This window comes from Cheilinus undulatus, linkage group 15 (genome assembly GCF_018320785.1).
Source record: "Cheilinus undulatus linkage group 15, ASM1832078v1, whole genome shotgun sequence".
NCBI lineage: Eukaryota > Metazoa > Chordata > Actinopteri > Labriformes > Labridae > Cheilinus > Cheilinus undulatus.
The window spans coordinates 31628619-31655300 of NC_054879.1; the positions used below are offsets into that span (position 1 = coordinate 31628619).

Sequence of the window (26682 nt, forward strand, 5' to 3'; positions counted from 1 at the left end):
CAACTGATTAACATATTTTTTTCTGTAACTTTTATGTGCCTTGAATGACTATAATGTCATAAAAAGTGAAGAAGTCCAAAGAAATGTTTTATACATCCATAACTGGGCTGCACTGGGCTTGATTAGGCCTTATATAAGCTCTATACTAGGACATATGTTGGCTCTCTAATCCCTGTATCTGTTCATTACATGTAATATGTCTATGAAAGTCAGCACTATTTTTACTTAAAGTAGCGAGTTACTGTGGAGATTTACAGTAAAAATAAATATTTCCTTATTGGAAATAACAACAAGAGAATATGAATCTCCAACCAGGTTTTTCGGATAAAGTCACTTCTTTGTAATTAAAATCCTACCTACACATGGGACTTTTATAGACAGTATGTAGCAACAGTGACAGTAACATTTTGAGAAGATTTGAATGCACATGAGATCAGTAACTTGTGATAAAAAACCTTGACAATGGTAGAAATACAATAGAGAATTAAAGTGCAACCATTTATTTGTAAGCAACGTATAACAGACACAGAGGACACCCCAGATAGACTGTTTCATATTTCCTTTGCATGGGATATATCTCACATCTGTCTGGGAAACCTCTCATAAAAAGTGTTTAGGAAGGGCAGGACTTTAAAAAAAAAAAATCTTAGAGGTGATTGGATGAGCGTTCTGTTGCATTCATTACAGGCCAATCAGAGAGACAAGCCAAAATGAGGTTTTCAGGCACGGCAGCTACAGTTGTAACCTGAGCTTGTTTTAATAAAAAAATGTGGCCCAATTGTGATCAAACTGCCGCTGTGTTATGGCTACATACGGGCTGATCACTACACCAATGGCAGCCACGTACATCCCAGCATACAGTGCAATTAAACCTCTCCTCTAACCATCCCAGACTCATGTAGAAGCTGGTCAGGAGAACTGCAAAAGCATCTTTTCCATCTTAAAAAGCTTCCAGTGATGTTCTTTTCTCTTTATTTAATCAAGAAATGTCCAGTTCTGATAAAACCTAGGCTATACTATAGCTAAATCCCAGCTTAACACTACTTCAGCAGCAGCCAGTAGAACTAAACGTCACCTGTAGCCCCCGCCCCATTCTCCTCAAATGACGCTGACTGGTTAGGCCTGTTCTCAGACCTGGCATGATCATTTCAGATTGGAGCTTTACAGGATGTATTTGCCTGATGACAGACATGGAATCTGGCCAATCTATCTGCTTTGCAAGGTTAGACACAAAAAGGCTTCAATTTTAACTTTTCTTTTTTAACATAGGTGCTGAGTCCACCTTTTAAAAATACCGTCTAAAACACGTCTCTTCTGGGAGAGTTTGTGCGGGTGTGTGAGTAATCATGGGTTGTCTGCTCACTCAGTCACATTGTGGAGAGCTACCCATTAACTTTACTGTTGATCTTGAAGTTTAAGGTAGAAGACTTGCTTTGAAGATGAGTTTTTTCAGGAACTGAAGACAAGGATTTGGCAGCTGAAAACTTAACTGTGTTGTGTTCTTATTTTCTTTGTCAGGGTCCACCCTCAGCTCATCACTTTGTACGGGGAGGAGGTGGACGAGGCCGAGTCAACTGTCTCCTGCAGTTGCATTTGAGTCCAGTAGAGGATGCACTGTTGTAGGTGTTTTGGAATCACAACATTTCACCTCAGAGACCACGACTTACCACTGCCCTCTTTATGTTATTATTGTAAGTGCAGCATCAAGAAGTAGACTATGGCAACAAAAATGATTAAAACTACTTCCTGTTTTACAATCTAGCTGAATGTGAATTATTTTAAATCGACTACTTTGGCTTTAATATAATTTTAGATAATGTTTAAGCTAACTGAAACTGCCTGTTTTTTTAATTATGGCATGACAAATGTCACCTAATAAGGATAAGGATAATGGTTTTATAATGCAATTAATGTTTACATTCTCTTTGCCTATTTTTTTTTTTTTTTTTTTTTACTTAATCCTGTTTCTGGTGCAGAAAGCAAAAGGCATTTTTTTAAAATATGGAACTTTTAAAATACCAATTTTATCTAAGAATTGTTGAAAAATTAGTAAAACTTTGTCAAGGTTTATTCTATAAATATGTGTCATTATTTGTTTGGTGTGCTTACCTTTAGGGTCCAAAGACTGTTAAAAATTTTATTTTTAAATTTAGGCCATGAACTGTTTTAAAGTGTTTTTATTGCTAAATTTTAGATTAACAGTTTAAAAAAGAAACAAGTTCAAAGTTTTTAAAAGAAAATCCTTCATTTTAATAGAAACGTGTTGACAAAAGCAGTGAGACTCTCCAGTGCAGAATATCATCACATAAACAACAAGAATAAAGTTATTATTAAAATATTTTAAAACATCTTTGTGTTGTGCATTTGTACAAAATACAGAAACAAATAGAAGCATAGCAGCTCTTTTAAATGTATGCATAAGCAACAAACTGAAACAAAGACAAGCTTGTGAGTATATTAAATATCTTAAAACATTTTCAAGTAGCCATCCATCATTCAACCTTGTCTCTTGATTTGTTGTCTATTTTTTCCCCTTTCTATCTAGTTTATCTATCTAGTCACATCTTTTACAGCACTTTCACACTGATAGCTTAGGAAAATTTAAGAGCATTTTACCTTTAAAATTAAGAGACTGAAACAGATATTGACCAAAAAAAAGTTTGGCAAAAAAATGTACACAAACATTTTGCTTTTTAAAATGTGTGCAGCATGTTTGACTACTTTAAAAAAAAAAAAGCACGTTATAAATGAAATGCTTCATTATTCATATTCAAATCCTACAGGAGTAACAATTATGAACTGATTCTTTCTAGAAAAGTTGACATAAGTTTAACTGAAGTTTATGTAATATTTGTTTGAAGGCCATTTGCCTAATATTTTTCTTAAATTTTCTATGAAAATTATCATTATTGTAATTTTTTTAAATCAATTTTCTATTTTTTATTTATTTATTATGTATTTGGCTCCATGGTAGATGACACAACAAGAACAAGCAAATGTTTGAAACTGGATGGGCAGCAGTTCAGGTTTTTGTCAATAAAAAACAAATCTATATTTTCCAGAAACAACTAAAACTTATTTTTTTTCAGTGGCTTTTGATAAAACTCCAGTAAAATACTGCATTATAAAATTTGAAGCACATCTTACAGACACCATATCCTAACAACGTGCATCAGACATCATATTAAGCATGCTCACTAACCACATGGCATCTGTAAAATATATAATTCTCTGCCCTGTACATTTCTGTTTTTCCCCTCAAAGCACTCTTATTTTGCTTTTAAAGGAAGTGTATGGGCGAGGTGTGACATTTTCTATTGAAACAAACCTCTGACAGCTCGCATGGCTTTGCAACCATGTTGGTAAAAGTCAGAGCACCACAATTCAAACAAAGATATTAATATTATCAATTCACAACTATCACCACTTTGTATACCAAGCCAGCAAGCTCTAGTGAGTGAGGAAAAGGAAAGAAGATTGAGAATATTTTACTGTCTGATACTCCTGGTATCTTGTCATTTCCCTCCTTTCTTGTTCCTTGTCCATGCTGATGTGAAGGAGAGAGCAGAAAATATGTGCAACAGAGGAAAAGCATTGTTTGAGGCCTCTCAGGATACTACAATGTGACTCAATGATATCAAGCTGATTTTGTTGCTTTGTAACTGGTGCTCCTATTGCGTGAGGGTAAGAAAGACAGCAGCCACAGGTCAGATTTGAATCTGGACCACTTGCGTAGACATGACCACCAACCACCAGGCTACCGGTGCCCTGTTACTTGCTTCTCTATGTGTCACATGCCATGAGTTGGTCCCATATCCTTGAAATGATGCAAGAGAACACCATGTTGTTGACATGACACCCATTCCATCCTGTATAATTCAATTGAGGATAATGCAGGGACAATTTTGCTAAATAATTAACTAACAACTTTCAGAGCCACTCAAGAAAACTTTGAAATGCCAGTCTTGTTGCTGCCCTCTGTTGGCTACTATGCTTAGCATACAGAGGGCATCTTAACCTAGACTTTCCAGGTCTCTTGCCATCAAAATGACCCCTCAAGAGTAAAAACATCTGAAAGCAGAAGAAACACGCGACAGAGCAAAAAGAGTGATTTCCATTAAGGCACAGATGCATTATGCTGCCAGTGTTAGTCTGAAGTGACTCACAGAAAGCAGCAACTCTATAATATCCTGCAACAGTAAAATGCAGCAACCCTCGCTACGGCGGTCATATAGTGAAATATAACCAGTTTGCGCTGCTTGTGTAGCCAGTGCATAAAATATTGGTCAGCAGGTAAACAATAACATTAAAAGAGAACGAACACAGACAAAAAAAAGAAAAGTAAGAGTCAATCAGAGAACAGATACCATCCCCTGAGATTATAGGTCTTTAAAAGTCTCTTCCTTTGGTTTGTTTCCTTTTGAAAAGGTAAAAAAGGACTCAGGTGATGCCACATCCAAGAGATTCTTGAAGACCTTCCAATTCAATCATTTCCCTTTTAAAAATAATCCTCCATCCATCCATTGGTCACTGCAGCCTTCTTCAAGTCATTAAACGAGTCTATATTTGTTAAGGCATGTCAAGGTAAAACATAAGGCACAAGATTCAGGTGTGTTCAGGAGACAGTTCAAGTGTGTCACACTCAAAAGACAAATCTGTTGTCTGATTTTGGCTGCAGTCCACTTGACACAGTCCGGAGAGATTTCACTGGCCGATGATGTTCAACAGCAGTATTTCCTGCCGTTCTGGTGAAAATTGGGTTGCCATATTTTCACAGCACCTCATCCATCAGCACATGTCTCATTAGTGACTGTTATACAGTCACTGTGTAAACTCCATCATCCTGTGTTCAGATATCAGCAGTCAGAGGTGTAGGTCGGGATTAGGAAGTGCTCTCTCGTTTGTCGTTTTTGGGAACATAGTCCCAGCTGTCTCTCTTGAACTCCTCCTCCTCTTTATTCTTCTGGAAGTCTCTCTTGAAGAAACCAGCCTGAGGCACACACAGGTAACAGATGAACAAAATGATAAACAGAAAAAACACAGTAAAATGGTGTTATTTCTACAACAGTGTTAATTTCATCGACACAATATGACTAAAATGTTCATTTACAACATTTTTTTCATGGGAAAGACAATAAAAATACACCTTTGTTCAAATCTGTGAGAAAAAGAAGGTTTTATGCACTTTTTTGTGTCCAAATCCATTATTTCCATTTGTTAAAAAAAACCCAAATCTGAAAAACCTACTCTGTTTGAATGTATTTTCACTATATTTGTATATAATTAATTTCATATTTTGTCATCTCAAACTCTTAAGATGTCAGGTGACCCAACTGTCTGAGTAAATGAACAGATTATTGACACAGTTATGAATGGCAGTTTAATCGTGAGAAGTTAAAATTGGAATACTTCGGCAGGATTTCAAGGTTGAAATCTTTAAATAAGCATAGTTAGTGAAATTTATCATTTTAATGCTAGAAAGATCATCAAACAACTTTTTTTCCTGAATTTGAAAGCTGTTGAATGTCAGGGTGGAGCAAACATAATCATGGGAATTTTATTTTAAAATGAAGTAATAAAAACAGATTTTCCTTTTATTGGCAGAGTGAAATGGTTTGTTGATCCTTTACAAATAAAGATAAAATAATTTATTTTCCGTCACAGCTGGACAGGTACACTTTACCTGTCAGGTAGTACAACCAGTGTAAAACTGAGGAAAATTATTTTCACATAAAACTTTTGATTTTATTTTGAAAATATATCAAAAATGTCCACGTTCTCACAAGAGCAAAAGCAACATCATGCGTAAAGTATTTGCCTGTTTATTTGAAATTAGTTGCAAGTGTCAGGTGGTACAATTGTGTTTTTTTAGTAGGTAAAACTGAAGAAAGCATCAATATGTGAAATTAAAAATATTATCTGAAGCTCAAAGAGTATTAACTTTACTTCTAATAAGGTAAATGAGGTCACATGGGTAAAAAAAAAAAAAAGCTTGATGACAGTTTTGCTTAGGTGAGTCCATGTCAGGTGGTATAACCCAGGTAAAATCGTTTTAGTTTGTTCTACCACAAAATTGTACACTTTATTTTAAAAATATATGTATCAACTTTCTAACTAGAACAAAAGTAACGAGTCTAAATATTCACCTGTTTAATTTAAAATTAGTTGCAAATGTCAGGTGGCACAACCAGCCGACCCAGTCACATTCAGACTCATGATATTAGCTGCAACCACAAGACAGTCTGTTTGACAGGTATTTTAGATTGAGTCTAAGTCTTTAGATTAAAATGCCTTTCAGTTTTAGTCTTTTCACTCTGAAAGTTTTAAGTCAATAAAAGTTATTACATTTTAGTCAAAACAATGATTTTCTTTCAACCAATCTAATCACCAAATTGTAAAACTAATATGTATCTGTAAAACATTCATATTAATGCTCTGTCAATACCTAAACTACTTGAGAGTGTACTGGAGAAGACACTGACATACACTGAATGCACTCTACCCAATCTCCATGTGTCTTAGCGCTTGTACACACAGTGGAGAAATATCATGGATTTTAAACAGTAACATTTTAGTCTTGTTTTAGTCTGCTTGAAAGAAACTAAACTCACTACCTCTACTACTAGTCTTAGCCCTGCCTTCCTCGTGGTAGTCGACTTCCATTTTTAGTTGACACAATTAACCCTGGTTCTATTACCTAAATATAAATCCAATGTTGTAATTTGTGTTGAACTAGCTGGATGAAAGGTTTAATGTTGGAAAATAAATGTTTACCTTCCACAGACACCAGATAAGAGCAGCCAGGATTATCAGACCCAAAGCTAAACTGATAATGATGATGAAGATCTTCACTAATGTTGTGGGTTTCTGTGCAAAAAGAGCCTCCACCACCACCTGGAAACAAAACAGATTCAATATAAGAACTGGCAACAAACAGCAGTAGATAATAAGTGACTTTATAACTTGTATATTAGCAGGTTCATTATTGTGGTGGTTATGTTTGGCTTATTTTATGATGTCTGGTTATTTCTGCTCTGGTCTCTTGGTGTTTTACCTCTGCTACCTGCTGTTCATGGATGAGGACTGTGTGAGGTCCTTTTCTTGGATTAGCCATGACTGCTGTACTCTCTATCCTCATGATACCTTGACGACCCTGAGACAGAGACACAGACAGATAGCAGTTTGTCAAAATGTGGTTTGTTTATATTTCTGGAAAACTGATTTACCATCAAATGCAGTGACTGTGTGTTAAATACAAAGTTAAAACAGTTATTTTGGTGTAGTTGCATATGTCTGTTACCGGAGCCTGCAGCAGTACAGCAGGGTTCAGTTTGGTCTCCAGCTGGATGCTAGCTTCTCTTCCTGCCTCCAGGTTACCGAGATGACACACTAACCGCTCACATAGGTCATCATCACGGCCACAAAACTGCACACACACAGAGAAAATGATTAAAACTAAAACTTTCTGTCATCATTGTGTCTGCTGAGCTGTTAACAGAATGTTTCAATGTGAAACCAGGTTGTGGTTGCTAATGTGGCTTTGACCTTAACAGATACTGATCATCTCAGTGCTCCCATGGAGCACTGAGGTGAGTTTTCTTACTCACCTCACTTGTAGGAGGATGCTATCTGAAGAAACAGTTTTTCTATTTCTTTTAGGAAGAAATGAGAAAAGGCCTAATATTTCACTTCCCATGTACTGTTGCTAGAAAAGTCTTTTTTTGCCACAAATACAGTGCTTAACAAATTTATTAGACCACCACCCAAAGTAAGGTTTATGCCACAGCTGCCCTAAATTAACAGCATTGGTAAAAACTGGTAAAACCAAAATCACTTTTTATGTTTCTGCAATGGTTAATACACCAATATGTAGAAGCTCTTTAACCCAAATGATATTTTTAATGCTAAAATAGAATTATTATTGTTATCCATGAATTTTCAAATTTACTGATTTACAAAACACTGAAAAAATGGTAAAGCACATTAATATTTCTTGATTAATATGTCAAATTATAGTTTACTTGCATTCCTGAACAGAAAAATGAGTTTTAGTGGTTGAATGTTATGCTTGATTAATTTCTGACTTCTCGGAGAAGCCCAGTGAGCTGGCTCAAATTTGGGTTTAAAAAGGTGAATTCAGTTTGAAATTTCTCATTCCTGTTCAAAATGATAAAACGTGGAGAGCTCACTGAAAATGAAAGAGTCCGCATTAAAGCACTTCATGAAGCTGGATGGTCTCTGAGACAGGTGGTCTTAAAAATTTGTTAAGCACTGTATATTCTGAATAATTTTTGCTGGAATCAAGGATTAAACCCTGTCTTTCAGCTATTTAAATATTCTAAAATTTGTCCAAAAACAGCAATTAATCAAATAAATTCTTGTTAAATGGTTTTGCATTAGTATATTCAGGGATTCATCCATATTTGTGAGCTCTTTGATTGATTTATAATGCTTTGAGTATCTTGCTAGTTTCTCCAAAGGGGTTGTCCCTTGATGAAGTTTACTACCACTTGTAAACTGAATTTATCCCTAAAGGTGCAGTGTGTAAAATCAACATCTAACAGTCAATTCTAAAATGTGATGCTCATTTCTCTGATGATAACTGTGGCAACCAGCGGAATATAAAACAAAGTCTATCTGTTATTTGTTTCCTTCTGTGGTACCATAGAAACATGCACAATGCAAAAATCCAAGATGGTAGCATTCATTGAGGGGACATTCCCTATGCATGAATGAAAGGCTTATTCTCAGTAAACAAATAAAATGTATTTTTTGGTTTTTTTTTTAGGTGATTAAACACTTATTCAGGTAGACCTACTTATAAATGTTATGTTTTATTTTTTCCAAGCGTGTTCCACTTAATGTACTTGCTAAGTAAATGTGTAGGTCTGTATTTAATGTCATGACATCACCTGAAGTATAAATTCAAATGGGTTTATCTTAAAGTTTTTCATTGGTGTATCACTGGAAACAGCAGGTTTTCTTTGCTTATTGAAAATTAATGATTTCCTGTAACTTCCTCTGTATGTATGTGGGTATTTGCTGTTACACTGATATATAGTTAAATACAGTGATACAGTGATACAGATTAGGTTATAGAAGGAGGATGTGTCGTTGGGAAGGAGGCAGAGAAGCACCGTGACCAGAAGAAGACAGAGGTTCAGCTGTTATTGTATTAGGGCCTGAAAGTCAAAAAGTAACTAGCTGTCATGATAAATAAGTTTAAAAGACTGAAATAATAAAATTGATGTGCTGTTTACAAGTCCCCTTATAGAGGGGAGTGGCACATGTGGTGGGGAGCTGACAAAGAAAACTTTCCTAACGGATTATGCTTCTCTTGGATCTAGGTGAGATCGCCTGTTTTTGTACATTTTTCCAGGTAAACCAGTAACCCATTGCATGTTTTTCTGTAGAGAATTTTCTTTCCATTTTTTGTCTCAAGGAATAATTGAGTTTTTTTCCTTCTGTGGCAGGTGGATTATTAACTTCATGGCAGTTGTGTTTGTGTGGATTAAAGGACTTTAAAGGGCTAAAAAGACACTTAAAAGTGAACAGATACCGACTAAGTTGTGTTTTTCATTACACTGGAAGTTGTAGTTTCTTTGATTTTGTTGCAATCAATTTATCATTTAACTTTAAGGACTGTGTGTAAGTACTGAGTAGAGGTGTGAAATTATGTTGTCTGGTGAACTTTGTATTCATTTATAATGGTGTTTATTTCATTTTCAAATAATACTTAAGGTTAAAGGTTTTCTGTTTTTCTTAAAATATTATTTTTTAAACAATATTTTCCCTGAAAGATGTATGTGTTAGGCTGTGTTTGTACCATTTTGCGAGTCGACGTTGATGAAAAGAAGAAGACGAGCTGTTTGATGAAGGAAGCTTCAGGAACCTCACAATCTTCAATGGCTGAGACTGTTGTGTCACTGAGTGAACACGCACCGAGGGATGACTGCAAAAACAGAAATAAATATACAATTACAAGTCCATAAAAACTTGATCATTGTTGATCTTGTAAGTTACTGCAACTACAACTACTCCCACTAAATCCACAACTACTTCTGCATTTCTACTGCTACTTCAACCATAAATACTAACCGTTACCTATTAAGAAACCCCCATGGCTGAGTGTTACATATGAACCTTAAAAGAGACAAAGAGACTCTCAGAAACTTCTGTGAAGCACAAAGAGGCACTAAACATCAGCGCTTCATTTAACACTAACAGAAAAAGATTAACAGAAGTTAGTAGCAATTTTATTCAAATTTTATTCTCCTGTTATAGAAATCATTCTGTTATACTAAAATAAATAATACAAATAAAACAGTAAGGTTAGACCAATGCATGCACTTTAGGTAAAGCCTGACACCTGCTGGTGATGCTGATTCTTCTGTTGTTCTTTAAAGGTTGATTCCATCTTTTAAAATTCAAATTTCATGCTAGAGTACTTTTAAAAAGATAAACATTTTGTTAAAAAAAAGACATTCAGGTAAATGGGTTAGGGGTTTGAGATTTTCTTCTAATAAGGTGCGCTTTTCAGAATAATTGTTCAATTTAGTTACTATACAAAAATACTTTATTATTTATCATCTACTCTTTACTTTGATTTTCCCTATTGATGATGCTCTAGCTCTCTTAACTCATTTAATGTGTGTCTTGCTGCAATTACTGACAAAGATAAAGGCGATGGGAACAATACAACACTAACTGTATCTAAAAAAGCTAGTGCTGAAAACAACTTATACAAACAGATTTTATTCTGACTCTGCTAGATCTACTTCTGTTACTGTTTCTGCCAGCATTGGACATACCTGCCAGTTGAACACCTGCAGTAGCCTGTGTCTGTAAGGATTGAGGATCTTTGGTAACGCGATTTCAACTACAGTATCCACAGATCTGCTGGGACCAGAGTTCAACACCTGTAAAAAGAAATCAGCAGAGAGATCAGTACAAACAAAAAAGGAAACGGCACCTGTCTGGTAAAGGTGTCAATTCTCTATTGATTTTATATGTGACTGCTGTACATACAGAATTCACTTTACCTGCCAAAAGACCAGCTGAACCAGATTTTTACCTTGTATGTGTAGTTGAATCTCTCAGGGTAGCAGTCAACTGGAGTCACATCTTCATCTCCAAACACAAATGTGGTGGGAGTCACAAATCTGAAGAGAATGCACAAATGGATTTAGGTTTTAATCTCATTATGCAAAAATCCTGTTAAAGTGAATGGAATGACTTATTTATTAGCACACAAAATTCATATCTACAGCTGATTTCCCAAAGTTGTTAATGTTTTTGCTCCATTATTTTGGTCAGAGCTACAAGGTCACCTTAAACTCTAGTGTTGTCTTAGTCTAGGAAATATTAAGCACAAAATTAAAGATCATTTGCCCAGTGTATGCACATGTTTCACTATTGAATGTTGCTGTTTGTTGACCAGTGTAGCCTTTGTTTGTTATGGTCTGTTGTTTGACATGTGTCTAAAACCTTAATTAAAAAAAATTGTAACAAAGAAATGCATGATTGTAACTGTTGTAGGTTTGTATACAGTGGCTTTCTCTCAGTTTTAAGGGCTCCTACACACTTAAGTTATTATTAAATTTAAGATGGGTTTTTTTTAAAAGATTATTTTTTGTCTCTTTTTGGCTTTATTTGATAGGACAGCTGAAAAGAGACACATTCTATCGGTACATTTAGGACTACTTCTGCTTATGGGTGTCGGGTCTACCCACTGAGCCAGTGTCCCAAATTTAAGACTTGTAAGACCTTTTTTGAGACTTTAGGTGAGAAAAGTTGATACCATGCTTTTTTTAATGTGGAAAACGGTCAAAATGCAAGGTATGTGAGATTCCCTTGGTGCACAAAGCTGATTTATCTAGTTTAATTCACTATTAATGAAATGTTGATTGAAGCGAATTTTGGTTCATAAATATCCAAATTTGATCATTTCTGACACATTTAATGCCTCTTTTCTATCAGTGTATGGTATAGTGATATCTATCATAGCATACAAAACAAATAAATATTCAAAAAAAGAATGATTAAAAGCAAATAAATATAGATAGGCCTGACTAAGTTCAATTGTATCCTAAAATGACAGACTTCTCACTCATAAAAATAAAACTTTTTAAGACTTTGAGGGCCTTAAATATAAAAATTCTGATTTAAGACTCTTTAAGGCTCTGCAGGGAACCTTTTTTTATATGAGAGTTATTATTGTGCATGCTGACTCACCCATGGATGTTGACATTGATTTCATGTTTCAGAGGGAGAGACAGACTGATGGAGTTATCATGGAGAAACTCTTCTTTCTCATAGTTATCACTGAAAATAAAAACGTCAACACATTAACCTGCAAATCTGTTACTCTTACATGAATGAAATCATTAAAACAACAAGACATCTGAATGAAATATTAAAATTTTTATTGATTTAAGAGTCAGGTTTGACTGTAACAGTCACACCACAAGTGTTATTTTCGTAAAGACTTATGGAGATGAAAAAATGGAAGTGTTTCCTCACCTGCTGGTGTTGATGTGAATCATGATGTCACCAGGTGTGCTGTTGTGGCTGACATCTAACAGGAAGCTGATATTTAACTACATGAAACAAGAAGTATCAGGATTTTTTATTTATTTACTTTTTTATTGTATGGTAGCTGCAAAATTAACAATTTAATTCTTTTACATATCCAGCATCTTTATTTCTTTATTTTTAACTGAATGGAGTTCATATCAAACAATGAAGTTTTTTGTATTTTGACTGAATGGTGCCTGAACTTTGATATTTCAGCAGTTTCTTTCACAATATGGACCTTGAAAAAAACAACTGAGAAGAAGGAAACAAGAAATATCTGCTGATGAGTCAAAGCCGGAAAACATGAAATACAGAAATCCTTAAATTTATAATATTATCAATTTGAGGAACACTGATTTGTCCGTGTCATTTCTGTAATAACAGAAAACATATTAGATATTAGGTAGCTCAGATTCTTATTCAAATGGTAATAAATTAAGCCAACATTGATTTTCAGCCCATTTTGACATCAAATTTGCTACATTACGTAGAGCTTCTGTGCCTGTCTGTTGCACTGTACAGTCAAGCTTCCCTGCAGGTACTCTGAGTGTTCTCTTCTTAAAGGCATAATACAAACTAAAATCTCTTGTGGCTAATACAATTACTATTACCAAGTGCGCTAAACGGTAAAGAAATATAGGGTATACATGTGACATCACAGACAGCATGAGTCTCTGCCGTTGCAGCCACTGAGTGGCAGAAAGGATGACAGAAATCAGCAGGGAGCAAGCAGCGAACAGCTTCATTTCAGTTGAAAATCATTGTTTTTTTCACTAATTACATCTTGATGAGGTTCCCTGTGGTCTATACCTCAGCTGATGGAATATGTTTACAGAAATTTTTGAGCTGTAACAGTACGTTAATGAAGACACAAGATGAAGCTGGGATATTACAGTGGCTACAACAGGCATTCAGTTTGTGATGAATACTCCACTCCACTCCATTCTCCTTCCTCTTACCTTAAAGGAAAATTAAGACCTTAAACTTCAGCAGACCAACCATACGGTTAAATAATGTCTGGGTGACAAGACATCTGTTGACATCAGAATATTTTTTACAGTGGTACATATGGTCCTGTAATGTCTGATTAACACAGCTGGTTTTATATGGCAGCCCATCAATATTTATCACGGATTAGAAGTGAATGTATCCAACTCTGTAACAGTTTGTATGATATAAAATGAAAGCTGAGAGCTGTACAGTGTGAATTTGTGACATTAAAAGTAAAATAAACTAGGGTTAAAATAAAACTAGATAAAGTCAGACAGCCTTGGTATGTTGACCTCACTTTGAAATACAGCCCAAATTTTTGTAAATTAATTTTACAATCAAATATTTCTATAGATTAGCTAAAGTAAGAAGAAGTAAATAAAACCCTAAAATATGGAGATCAACTAAAGCTATGTATTAAGAAAACTTTGACATTAGCTCATTTTCACATCCAACACTGATGATTCTGCTTTGTGTACTTAAAATCAGGCCCACATATTGTCAGAAAGCTCAATTTATGACCAAATATCGATGTCAACAAAAACGTCTGTTTTTCTCCAATTTTCATGCGTTTCCCATTAAGTAGATAGCATTGTTTCAGGCCATTTTGCCACTCAGCCTGGCTGAGCAGTCATCACAAGTGATGCCAGTGCATACCCTCTAAATCCCTTTAACTGTTCATTTAGGTGTACTGAGTGAGAGCAATGCTGTGGATTACCTGAGCATTAGCAGGAAGAAGGAGGCTTGTTACACCGCAGTCAACACCCACTGCTGTGCTGTTTTCTTCCTGTTTGACATCACAGCTGATGCTGTTGTCGTCCTGTGTACAAAAATGAACAAACACAGGAAGCATGCTATTGTAAGTTTAAATCATTAATTGTGTAGTTAAAACTGTGAATTGAAGTTGCTCTAGCCGTAAGTAACCATGTTTTTAGGTGTGATAAAAGATGAAGAACTCAAACTAGAAAATCAACCAGCCATTCCTACAAACTTCCAAACATGCCCACACTTAACTCACATTGTTAAGGACTTTAATGTAGTGGATGTTGTCAGGGAAACGAAGCATGACTCTGGGCAGGAAGGCATCGTCTCCTGAGTTCAGAAGTGAGGTTTTCAACAAGATGGTCTCCCCAGAGCCAAGAGCAAAGTACCTCTGCTGCCTGACAACACACAAAAAGGTAATAACCATCAGAAACATCATAAAACCACAGCTCCTCCCTCATACAAGCAACCATCACTCACACAATTCAACAAACGTTGCCCCAAGCTAGTGTTTCATTTTTCAGCCTTTTATGTGTGTAGCTTCAAAAATGTTTTGTCACTTTGGATTCTGTCTATCAAAGTTTGTTGTTGACAACTTTTTCATTAAAATACAAACTCAAAGAAATACATTCACTGTTATGATTTTTGAATAAAACTGATTTAACAAATGGATTCATCCCTTCTTGATAAATTAGCCTTTTTAACAGAAAAGCTTGTGTACGATTTCATTATAACAGGTTATTTAAAACAAAAATAGATACATAAAACCTACAAATTCATTTAATCTTCTAACTTTTGTTTTATCTTCAAAGGAAATGGAATCAGCTGGCCAACACATGGTGCTTCTTACATAAATAAAAAACAAGTTTGGCAGTGTTGCATAGCCCTCCAAACACAGCAAAGCATAACCCAGCCAGAAGTAAGATCAAAGATGTTGATCTAAATAAATCCTCCTCAATTAGCCAGCAGATAATCAGCACCATGTGTCAGCCTCTTTGTGGTTAAAAAGCCTCAACACTCAATGCTGCTCTTCGAGAGCTGAGTTTTCTTTGAATGTTTTCTGTATTAAGCTCAATTCAAAGGAAGTCAGTGCTACTTTGACCTGGGGATTGAGTGAGACTTTGTTCTTACTGTGGTAGCTCTAGCTGAGCAGACAGCTGCATGTTGGTGGAACAGTTCACCAGAGAACAGGAACGGGAAAACCATGTCTGACAAAGACAAAGGGAGGCAGTTCATTGATGTTGTCAATAACAAGAAATAAACAGAGTATTCACATCATTTTCTACATTGATGGGTTTAAAGATGACTCCAGTGACCTTTGCCCCATGAACAAAGGCTCAAATTGTGAATCATGTTCTGATGAATAATTTCAGCTCCTACACGAGAACTCCCCCATTCTATTTTTATGAGTCAGTAGGACATGGTGTGGATGCAGGATGAGCTGACTGATGTTGGTTAATGTGCTGCAGATGATGTCTTACAGCTGTAAACACATCTGGATCCGCAGGAAGTCACCAGCAGAGAATATGACGAATCAGACATGAAAGTAGCTGTTTCATTTTCTTTGAAACAGACATGTAAGATTCTCTTCACTGGCATGTAACTAGCTAGCTGGATCCCCAGTTAATACTGAGTTGGTTTAAGCATTAGCTTGTGTTAGCAGCACTTTGTTGATACCTGGTTGGTGATAGTGTTCTGGTGTCCTGCACTCTGCTGCAGAATGGGTTTTAGTGGTGGGAAGATTCTTGAGGAGGATCTGTGGGAGCTCGTTTCTCTGTGACTGTAGGAAACCTCAAACTGTACTGGAGTAAAAATGTCCCTGACGTCTTTCTGCAGACACAAAGGAGAAAAAACGTTGTTAGCACAGCCATGGCTGATCTTTACTGCCATAAACCTATCGTCTAAAATCATTTGCGTTATGACTTTAGAATATGTGCTTGTGTATTACCCTCAGATAAGCCACATGTGTTCCACAAGTGACCTGGCCTTGTTTTGCTCTCACACGCCCCCTTGTGCTGTTTGAAGACCCGTTACCATGGAAATAAAATCGATGAGGGAAAGATGGCTTATGGAGGAGGTCAGAAGTCAGATTGTACTGGAGATCTGAAAAAGGAAAAGGAGTGAAGACAACCTTAACTATCAGGTGGAAAATTGTATGCACATATAAAATCAAAACAACCAGATCTTCACTCTTTCGCTAAACACTGATGGACGAATCACAGCTTAGCAACAATTGTCAATCTTGGATTTCTCTGACTGAAGGAAATAATTTATACAGGTACAAATTACGTGAACACTCGTTAAGTGTACAACTAGCACCTTGAGTAAAAGTTGCACATCAACATTAGCAGCTCTGTCCAGTTTTGTTTGATTCTAGAAAGTGAACATTTCAGCAACTCCAGCCTAACCTTTGGCTCACAATAACATTGTTTTTCAAATACACCATTTAGAATGCAGCCATTTTGACAAAAATGCATCTGAAAACGATGGTTTTACACAAGATGAAGATTTTCCGTTAGCTTGACCAGCTTGCTACAGATTTTACATTTATTGTTTAAGATAGCTAAGTTGATGGTGTTAACTGGGTTAGCATTTTACCTTAAACATTTGCAGGTTAGGTTAAAAATAAATATTCTTGTTGACCTTTGAATTGGGTATATTATACCTATTACTCCTCTGAAATGTCTGGATTTGACGCTGAAGCAGACGGTAACGTTGAGGCAGACAGTTGGAGTCTTGTGCTCTTTGCACAGCGCCACCCTCTTGTCAACCGTTTCTGGTAAAATCAGAGACGCCTTCACCTGAATCACAGGGCGGGTCCTAAAGCACAAACATAACATTAAGGGAAATTATCCAAGCAGACTAAAATGAAGTTATACTACTACTTAATCCCTCCAAAAACACTTCAAGTGCCCCAAGCATCTAAGTCATACTAGATAACCTCATTAGTTGTGGCCAGGCTTCCCTTCTATATAAACTTATTGTAAATAGTTCCAAAGAATCATCCGACAGTAAGAGGTTGGATTGGTTCAGAGACTTACATAAGGAGGTTTCTAAAGATGATTTTCCAAAATACACAAAGTCAAACTATCAACACATGTTTTAAGCTGCTGCAATTCAAATGGTTTATGCATACATAAGATATGTATCCCCCTTTGTTACATCCAGGCCACATTTAATACATGTAATGTATTAAATGTGGCCTGGATGAAGGCACATTATTTCACTGTCTTTGGAGCTGCCCAAAATCAAAACATTTTGGGAAAGTCATCCAAACTACATCTGGTATTATCTCTATGAGGCTCCCTGCCTTCAGACATTCATTCCTGGACTTTTCCCACTTGAGCTGAATCTTTCAGATATGCAAAAAAAAAATTGTAACTCTATGCTCACCTCAGGCTAAACACTGTATTGCAACAGCATGGAAAAACACTGACATGCCTATAGTTGGACAGTTAAAAGGTCTATGCAATTGTTAAGTCATGGAAAGACAGACTGCTACTAAAGGGAAAATACAAAATTATCTTTAATTTGGTGTCAATCTATTACATTTCTTGAAACTCATGAACCAAGACATCCGGACATTTGAGAACATGATATAGTTCACATAACTATGCAGTCTCCTCCCAACCAACATACTGAATTATATTTATTATTTTTATTGACTATTAATGTTATCACTTTATATAACTCCACAAACATACAAAGACAGAATGCATAAAGTATTATTGTTTTATCTAGTTAATCTGACTTTTTTCATTATACATTGATTATTTGTGGAATTATTTAAGAGTAAATTTATATTATGTATAAATATTTCATGCCATTTTTTTATTTCATTGTGTACACTGCTTTGGCAGTAACTGATCTGTTAATGACATTAAAGCAATTTGAAATTGAAACTGAAGTTGAATACAATGTACTTAAAAAAAGCAATATTGTTCAACATAGATGCTATATGATTGCTTTCTGTTTTTATTAATCTATTTATCTATTTTCTCTTTTCTTTGCACCTTACCTGTGTTTCTGTGTACGTTTTGTAATTGTATATGTCTACGTGTATCTTTCTAAAATAGCACAATAAATAAAAACAAATAAATAAAGATAATACCACTTTATTACAATCTTCATTTCTTAATTTCAAGTAGTACTGAAAACATTTTGCTTTCCTGTCATGGACATTAACCTTCTTCTTAATTTCCTTTCCATTAAAATTCATGCAAAAGAAATATAGATACACACCAACACAGAAAATTTCAACTAAAAGTTCTAAAGGGATTTTACCTGAGAACCACAGCTGAGTCTGAAAGGAAAGCACCAACCGCCACATCTACAAAGACAGAGAGTTTAACCCACTTCAAGGCAATTCTAATAAAAATACATATTTAGGAGTTAAGTTTACCTTGGTAGCCGTTATCATCAATGTCAATGCCAGAGCTGAGCGACTGGCCAAACATCCTGAGGTCATGACCGAGGGTGGATCCAGTGATCCTCTGAAAGCATAAGCAAATTGTTGGATTCAATATTAAAGACAAGAACGTATCTGAATCCATCTGCCCCATATATACTGGCATGGCTTTGGAAGTTTTCTCATATTCTAAAAAAAGCCAACCTTTTAAAGGCCGCTCTAGTCTCAGTGATTCTTACATTCATCAGTTTATGATTACTATCAGAATGTAAATCTAAATATGATTTTTTTAAAGAACTTTTGGTGCATTTTTGTCTTCTTGTCATTTTGCATTCTGACAGGACTGCTGAAGAGAGAGAGGAAATATGGGAAGAGAATGGGGGAAGACATACACCAAACATGTGCCAAGACTGGGAATCAATCCAGCAACCAGTTAGTTCAGGACTACAGCCTCCATTAATGGATGCCTGATTTACCCACTGAAATACATTTGTGTAACCTCACTTTAAATAAATATTTCACTTTGACTCTGAACTTTGAACTACTAAAACATTTTGAACAAAATTCTGATGGGCATCAAAAATATTGATTGTTATAATTTTAGATATCTAGTTATATATTACTTTTGTTTACTTCAAAATAAATCATTAAAATGAACTATGTTTCATACACCATAGTTAATATGAATTAGCCAACTTTTGTGTGCTTGAGCATCATAAAAGTTGGTAGATATCTATAATTGTCAAGATTGCGAACATACAGTTGTTTTGGTTAATTTTACCTGAGACGGGGTTGGTGAAATGCCTTCCTTCCTGCCGTTGTAAATGTAGATGGCTCCTTTAAGGTTGTCTTCCTGTGGGGCACCAACTGCCACATCTACACCAAAATTAAAAACACACATGCACACAAACAGAAGTTTGAATGTGTTTGAGGAGTTTTGACCAGCTTAACATCATAAATTCAACCTTTCACTAGTTAACTAGGATTTTCTTTCTTGTAGGAAGCAATCTACCTAATAGACTGTTTTTGTAAAGTGTGTTGAGGCGGGTTAATGAGGGTTGATGTATGGCCTTAGTGTTTTTAAAAGTTCAAAAGGATGAAAGTTTGCAGGAGAAGTCCATAAACATGAGAAAACTACAGCATGCTCCTTTAATATTTAACCTGACTGCTTTGAAGATATGAGGGTCACAAAGTCAAACTGCTTTTTGACCAAAACTGGCTACTTTCCTTGCGCATGCTCTCAAACACACCCATCTATACTGCTGTGGCAGATTAGAAGGCAGGTTAAGTAGCAGAGCAGCGACAGTTTGTCATTACAGCTTTAATGAACTTAATAACACACTCCACCCTCCACACACACTCACAGATGTAGAGGGGTCTTCTTGTGCATGTGTGGGGCATGTTGAAGTCAGTGTGATATATCTCATCTAATCAGGAAGTGACAGTTATTAGTGGTCAGTTACTTGTGCTTATGGGTGGGATGTGGCCCCCAGGGTGAAGAGAATACCCAGTATGTGTTTTGACTTTTTAGTCTGGTAGCAGTAATTGCAGTATTGTTGAGGTATCCAAGGCATTTTGTGCGTCAGCACATCAGAATGTACTTAATGGCCTAATTACTGCTGTTTAAGTGTCCTTGAGCAACAAAATGCATCCCAGCTGATCCCAGGAACTGCTTAGTGGATGTCTAAAGAGAGAACTTTTGCTGCAACAGGAGCAGCAGTGAGAGAAGTGCTGTAGTTTATTACTGACATACTAGAATAAGGAGGATAAAAAAGAGGGATGACAATTTCCAGTACAAGTAGCATCAGTAAGATTAGAAGTTGTATTTGAAAATAATTTAAGTTAGAGGCAGTATCGAAATATCTTCAGTAAATGAAGAACCACATATTTTCATTCAAATTAGTTATAGTATTAGCCGAAGTAGCCGCAGCAGTGAAGCTGTGGTAGTTAAAATAAGTATTTGCAGTCATACAAGCAAGAGTAACGCTTATATTTGTTGTATTTTAAGTGGTAGAAGTGTTTTTTTTACTGTAATGTTTTATTGAAATAGAAATGCTTCTCAGTAGTATTAGAGGTACTGCTGCACTATTTTGACCAACATGATAATCAGAGTTATTATGATGAATGTTAAGATTAAATTTATCAATCAGGTTCTTTATTTAATAGTTTTTTTTTAATTGTATAATATGTATGTGCACATATCTGTGTACCAAGAGAGGGGGACTAAAGGGAACTGATAGTTTCTTAATCGGTGGCAATTAATGCAAATAATTGCATCAATCAATGATGTTATTTGGATTGTAGGAAAGCCAATATTGTGATCACGTTTAAAAGTTGACTCATTGTGCTCCTCTATTTAGAGGTACAGTAAGTATAGAACTGCAACATATAGAGCAGTTTCATATTTATAGTATTACCATGGCAGTTAAGATTTAGCAGAAGTATTACTTAAGTGTGCAAAGGTTTTTGTATTCATCCCAAACCATGACTGTCTGGGGGTCACAGTTCAGTGCAAATTCTCAACAAAATACATCCTAATGGGGGAAATAAGCAGTCTTACATGGCAGCATTTATGTATTAATCTATGTAACAGTTTACTAAAAGCTAGAAACAACTACCAATGAAAGAAGAAGGGAAGAAAAGTAAGCATTAGTAGCAAGAGCACTAGAGCTATGAGACACAAAAGCTCCATAGCCCTCTTTCTCAACTTCTTTGCACTGTGTTTAAAAAGCCTCCGGATGTGGAAACAGAGAATGTTTAGGAAGTTATTGATGCTAAAACATTTTAAAGGCTACAAACTGAGATGAAGGAGCAGAGAACACTGCCTGAAAGTGTTAGCTCTGCTCAGACCTCATTACAACATCCCATCCTGTGCTCACATAAGCCAGGTCATGATTTTTTACAAGCAACCAAAGCACCAGCTTTCTAGTCACAACTATATGATGATGCCGCTGCACATTTCACAACCCAAAAATATGGTACACTACACTAAAAATCATATATTTTAATGATGTCTTTTATTATTTCAGATCAGGAGATAAATGGTTATTCATTTCTGTGTTGCATTTTTATTTTACATCAGTTTTTTTTGTGTGTTTTTGGCATTTTTTGTCTCATGTTTAATACACCACAGGCTGTACCAGTTGTCACTGGTAGTTCTAGCCAACACTAGATGTAACAAACTGTAAGCTGCACTACTGTTAGCTGAAAGCAATACATAAGGGAGACATAGAATCATAATTCTAGGGCTCCATGTTGTTATTTCCTGATTAGTTGTACTGAACCATGACCTCAAAAACAAGGTACAAACCAAACCATTATCTTTATGAACTGTTACACCCCTAGTATTAATATCTACAGAAGCAAAAGTAGTATAAGCAGTAATCAACAGTATCTAAAAGTAATAATAGAAGCTGCGTTTGTAAGTATAATCAGAAGCACTACAATCAGTGTTGCATTACTGTGGGCTGTTGAAAAAGTTCTGGTCACCTTTGCAGTACTTCTTGCAGCATTTAAAATACAAGAACAAGTGTTAGTAACAGTATAAATAGAATTTGCAGTAGAAGAAGTAGTTATTACTAGTACATTGTATAACTATAACACATATCTTCCTGTAGTAAAGAGAGTTTGTGGTTATTAATAAAATGTAGGCACTAAACAGGATAAAATAATTTTGAGCTCCTTTTATCATTAACATATGTTAGTTTAGTGTGATATTTTCACTTGTATAGAAACAGTAGCATTAGAGATAGCATTTTTATCTGTTCTCCATTTTAAAAGCAGTTAGTGAGGTTGTGCAGGTGAGAACATTACCAGGGTAGCCATCGTCATCAAGGTCTCCCAGATTGGCGATGGTCTCTCCAAACCTGGCAGCATAAGCATCTCTGCCAGTAAGCTGAAACTCTGCTTCCATCAGATTTGCCTAAGAGAAAGGAACAAAAAGAAAGTACATCACACCACAACAAGGCATTGAAATTTAGCAGTGGGTAGAAAATGGTATTAATGATAAAGTAAGAAACAACTGAGTATGCTGTCCACTGTTACAACAGAATGATTGGCTACAACAGAAGAGAGTCTTTGGTCATTTTTCTTCAATGGCAAGTCAAAATGTATGCAATGAAAGACAAGAAAGAAACACTGAAAAAAAAAAAATTAAAAATCAGGATTCAGACTACAGACTTGCTTTTACTAAGTACCCAGCTGATTGACATTTTCTTTTTTTGTAAGATAACTACAGCAATGATTTCATATTTTTATTGATAGGCTGATTTTCTGGAAGGACAGCTGCACAAAAACAGGAAACATGGGAAAAATATTGGACAGACATGCCTCAAGGGTCAAAGCCAGAACTGATGTATTGAGGACCGTAGCGTTTGTATATAGGGTGCCTTCTCTACTGACTAAACTATGACTGTCTATGACACAGAAGTTCCAGACTTCTAAAGAGGCACAAGACAATTAGCACTGCTATAAATCTAAGGAGCAGTTACAGTATCACTAGATTTGTATCTTTACTGCCACGTGACTAGTTCTGCTCAGCAGTTCTTCAAACATGTCTGTATGAAAGATGTGTCTGTATTTCTGACATGTGATTTCTGCAGTTGAAACATCACATGATGCTAAATTCACTTATAATTATGGGAGTATGATTTTTCATGCAGACATTATCATTTCTGTTTGTTTACCACTTAGGAATTTTTCAGTTTTGATGTGCATTTGAAACCTCTGGCCGTCTCTTCATGGCTTTGCACAGATTTGATGTTTTTGCCTCTTTCACAGAAGTTTCTGTCATATGCTTCATATTTGTCAACATCTTATCCATTGGAATTTGTCTCTAGTTTCTATTTTTCCACCAGCTTTTTATATCTTTAAATTACTGTCATAGTTTTCACACTAATTTCAGTTGAAGTATGTTTCTCACCTGCCCCTGATTGATGTACACATGAACTCTTCCCTCTTCCCTGGTGACGCCTGTTGCCATTGGAGCACCAACCAACAGATCCGACAAACCATCAGCATTCAGATCCACCGCGCACACACTGGAGCCAAAGTACGATCCCAGCTGCAATAGAAGACCCAGTAAGCTCTAAGAATTCCATTGTTTTTAATAAAGGATGCTAATGTTAAGTAGTGTCTTACCTCTGTTCCAGACACTTCAGAGACAATACTCAGCAATCTGTCCTCTACTATGAAGATGTAGACCTGCACATGGATGAATGCATAGTGACCTCAATCATTTCAAATGTATAAATCACAACTCTCATTATCAACACTATCAAGAGGATATGAGGTGAAAATAACTTTCTTGATGTTGCAAAAATATTAACATCTCAACCCAAAGTAGAAAGGAAGACACACCATTAAACAGAAAGACATGTACTGTAAGTCTCACCTTTCCCTTTTGGTTGTACTGTGGCGCTCCACCAACTACCTCCACTGTTTCAGGACTGATGAAGTGACCAGCTCCGACAGAGTAACCTAAACAGAAGAAGAACCCAACATCAGTAAAGACATCATCCAAGTGATACAACACTTTTAAGGTACAGTAACTTCAGTGGAGGGTTTTTTCATCCTACCAAGAAGTACAGTAGTTGACTGTCTACAGATTAATATTTTATATTTAAGACATTATTTTCATATCAGATTGTAGTATACATGTATGTGAGTTGTTAACAGTTCCATGAACATTTTCTCTCCAAACTTCTCACATGGTTCTGCTTCAGTAATTACCTGAAGACAAAAATTATTCAGTATTTCACAAAAACCCCACAAAGATAAAAGGCAGTTAGCAACACTTTATTTGAGGGACATTTCTCAGCAAAACTGCACTTTTATTGTTTGCATTTTACAAACATTTCGATAAAAATAGAGTATCTTACATTAAATATATGCCACAGTCACTTCCACATCAAGTCCATAACTAAAGCTTCTGTGTCATTTTTTTCGTTTATGGTTTTGTTTGTACAACTACTAGTAATTGCATGGAAGTGGAGCTCTCAACATGAGGTGGTTGTTCCCTTTGTCTACCTGTCATGTGTCTTTAATTTAAGTTTATTTACCAAACAGTAAACTGTTTTCTTTTAAAAAATGTACAGTTATGACCTAACAAGAAAGGAAAGTGGTTAAAAAGTGCTGCCAAACTCTGCTTGCTCAGGTCTGTGTCATGAATTGAATTAACTTGCATTTTATACTGGTTTACTGTGTTGATCACATCGGTATATAGGAAGGTAGCGCAATTTTTAGATTAAAATAATAGGTATTAAAAGTGTAATTTAAAGTTAATCAACAGTTGCTGAGCTAGGGTTTTGATCACAGGTCTTTAAATGAAAATTTAGGGTTTTTTTAAGAGAATAATTTTTCCTTTTGATCAAGAGGTAAACGACTTCTTACTATTGGTGTTAGGGGTGACCTGGAATAGTCAGCGATTCGACGATTCAATTTGGAGGAGTCTGATTCGACTATGAACCTCATAGTTGAATGTTGTTATGTAACCAAGATCGTACCATTCTGACTACATGGGGCTGCTAAGCCTGAGTTTCCAGTAGCTGGCATTTGCCGGTCATTGGCCGGTAAACGGGGCGGAAGTTTAGCAGATAAAAATATAACCGGTCAAAATGTCCGGCAGAAAACATGCAAATGCCCAGATAAGTACATACTGAATTCTTGCATATTATATTTTGTGTAACCTAGAAGATATGTTGCGAGAATGCGTTAATATAAATCAAAAGTTGCCTAATCTTACTACATCTACTGTCCTGCGATGCTGGGGTTGTTTATCTCCTCAGACGGCAAGCACATGGCTAATTATGTATGCACAATGACGTCAAAGCAAATCTATCTCTCTGCGCGTGCTCAGTATTGCTGTGGACTATACAGGGAAAGTGGGAAAGTTTGACCAGAGCTTTCTCATGAAGCAAAATTTTAATCTAAGTGAGATTTTCCCGGTTAACCAAAGGCTTAATGTCATCAGCGGTATGGAGGGATTTTATGTCATCGCTGCAAGTAATGAAGGGGCTGAAACAAAGGGAATTGTATAGCTGAGTGTTGTAAACACCGACGCAGCAACAGAGAGAGAGAGGCTTACACCGAGCAGAGTTGTAGCGGACTTCGATAAACTACCTATGACCAATCCTCAGATAAAGTTGGATTGTAGTCAACACAGAATCACATCAAGTAGAACGGCATGGACCGTTTGGAGCTTATAACGAAGGCTCTGTCTCTCTTCAGAGAGGTTACAGTTATCATGAGGACTGATATTAGCAGCTGATGGTAGGACTCATTTTTCATTTTAAATGTAGAGTTCTAACGCAGTGTCCACTTAAGGGAGCACTTTTGTTATGTGTCTAGATGCTTCGTTGTTGTCGGTGGAGCAGTGTTAATTTTGTTGATTAATTATTTCCGTTATAGTTTCCGTTAATAGCCTTTTTTCCCCTGACAAAAACGAGACAGTAACTAATAAAAACAAGCGCACATTGACAAAAACTAAAACGAAATTAGTTGACAATTTAGCCAGCAAATAAAAACGAGACGAAAATGTTTGACAGAGACTTTATCCAATCAGACCTAATTTCATTATGTAGAAAGTAGGGGCAAGTTAGGCATATATCCAATCACAGCTACTTTGGCTGTGTGGGTCGTTTCACTGTTCAGAGGAGCAGATGCAGAGCTTTTTTCTTTTTCTCTCTCCTTTGCACTGAACTTTACTTTAATCACTTTACTGTGCCCATTCTGTCAGCTTTAACCGCTGAAAATAAAAAATTTAGTCCAAAACGTGCACTTAAGACCACACAAGAGTGAGAAAGCCTGAACTGAAAAGATACACTCTCCCTGTCACACAATCTGGATTTTAAGTATTTGGCACAGCGCTGTGATGCACAAACTTGAGCAAATAACCTCAATACAATGGAAAAATGAACACATCAGACTCAGTGTGCAAGGTTTCTGAG

General features: G+C 36.0%; 2 protein-coding genes across 4 annotated transcripts in view; one reads left to right on the forward strand and one right to left on the reverse strand.

The window, feature by feature from the left end:
• Window positions 1–1772, forward strand: part of cerkl (ceramide kinase-like) — a 45363-nt gene extending 43591 nt beyond the window's left edge. Inside the window, exon 14 of the mRNA XM_041807468.1 lies at window positions 1519–1772. Coding sequence (XP_041663402.1) covers window positions 1519–1597 — 79 coding nt within the window. The 3' untranslated portion in view covers window positions 1598–1772. The remainder of the gene's footprint in view (window positions 1–1518) is intronic.
• Window positions 1773–2232: 460 nt separating this feature from the next.
• Window positions 2233–26682, reverse strand: part of itga4 (integrin alpha 4) — a 38965-nt gene continuing 14515 nt past the window's right edge. For all 3 annotated transcript variants that reach the window (XM_041806903.1, XM_041806901.1, XM_041806902.1), the window contains 22 exons: window positions 24129–24214; window positions 23876–23938; window positions 23658–23798; window positions 22550–22658; window positions 19518–19612; window positions 18731–18821; window positions 18613–18658; window positions 16994–17148; window positions 16277–16431; window positions 16006–16158; window positions 15460–15536; window positions 14585–14726; window positions 14285–14386; window positions 12523–12599; window positions 12235–12324; window positions 11075–11162; window positions 10812–10919; window positions 9827–9952; window positions 7301–7426; window positions 7055–7153; window positions 6775–6894; window positions 2233–4990 (listed from right to left, as the gene is read on the reverse strand). In XM_041806903.1, coding sequence (XP_041662837.1) covers window positions 4883–4990; window positions 6775–6894; window positions 7055–7153; window positions 7301–7426; window positions 9827–9952; window positions 10812–10919; window positions 11075–11162; window positions 12235–12324; window positions 12523–12599; window positions 14285–14386; window positions 14585–14726; window positions 15460–15536; window positions 16006–16158; window positions 16277–16431; window positions 16994–17148; window positions 18613–18658; window positions 18731–18821; window positions 19518–19612; window positions 22550–22658; window positions 23658–23798; window positions 23876–23938; window positions 24129–24214 — 2357 coding nt within the window. In that variant the 3' untranslated portion in view covers window positions 2233–4882. The remainder of the gene's footprint in view (window positions 4991–6774; window positions 6895–7054; window positions 7154–7300; window positions 7427–9826; window positions 9953–10811; window positions 10920–11074; window positions 11163–12234; window positions 12325–12522; window positions 12600–14284; window positions 14387–14584; window positions 14727–15459; window positions 15537–16005; window positions 16159–16276; window positions 16432–16993; window positions 17149–18612; window positions 18659–18730; window positions 18822–19517; window positions 19613–22549; window positions 22659–23657; window positions 23799–23875; window positions 23939–24128; window positions 24215–26682) is intronic.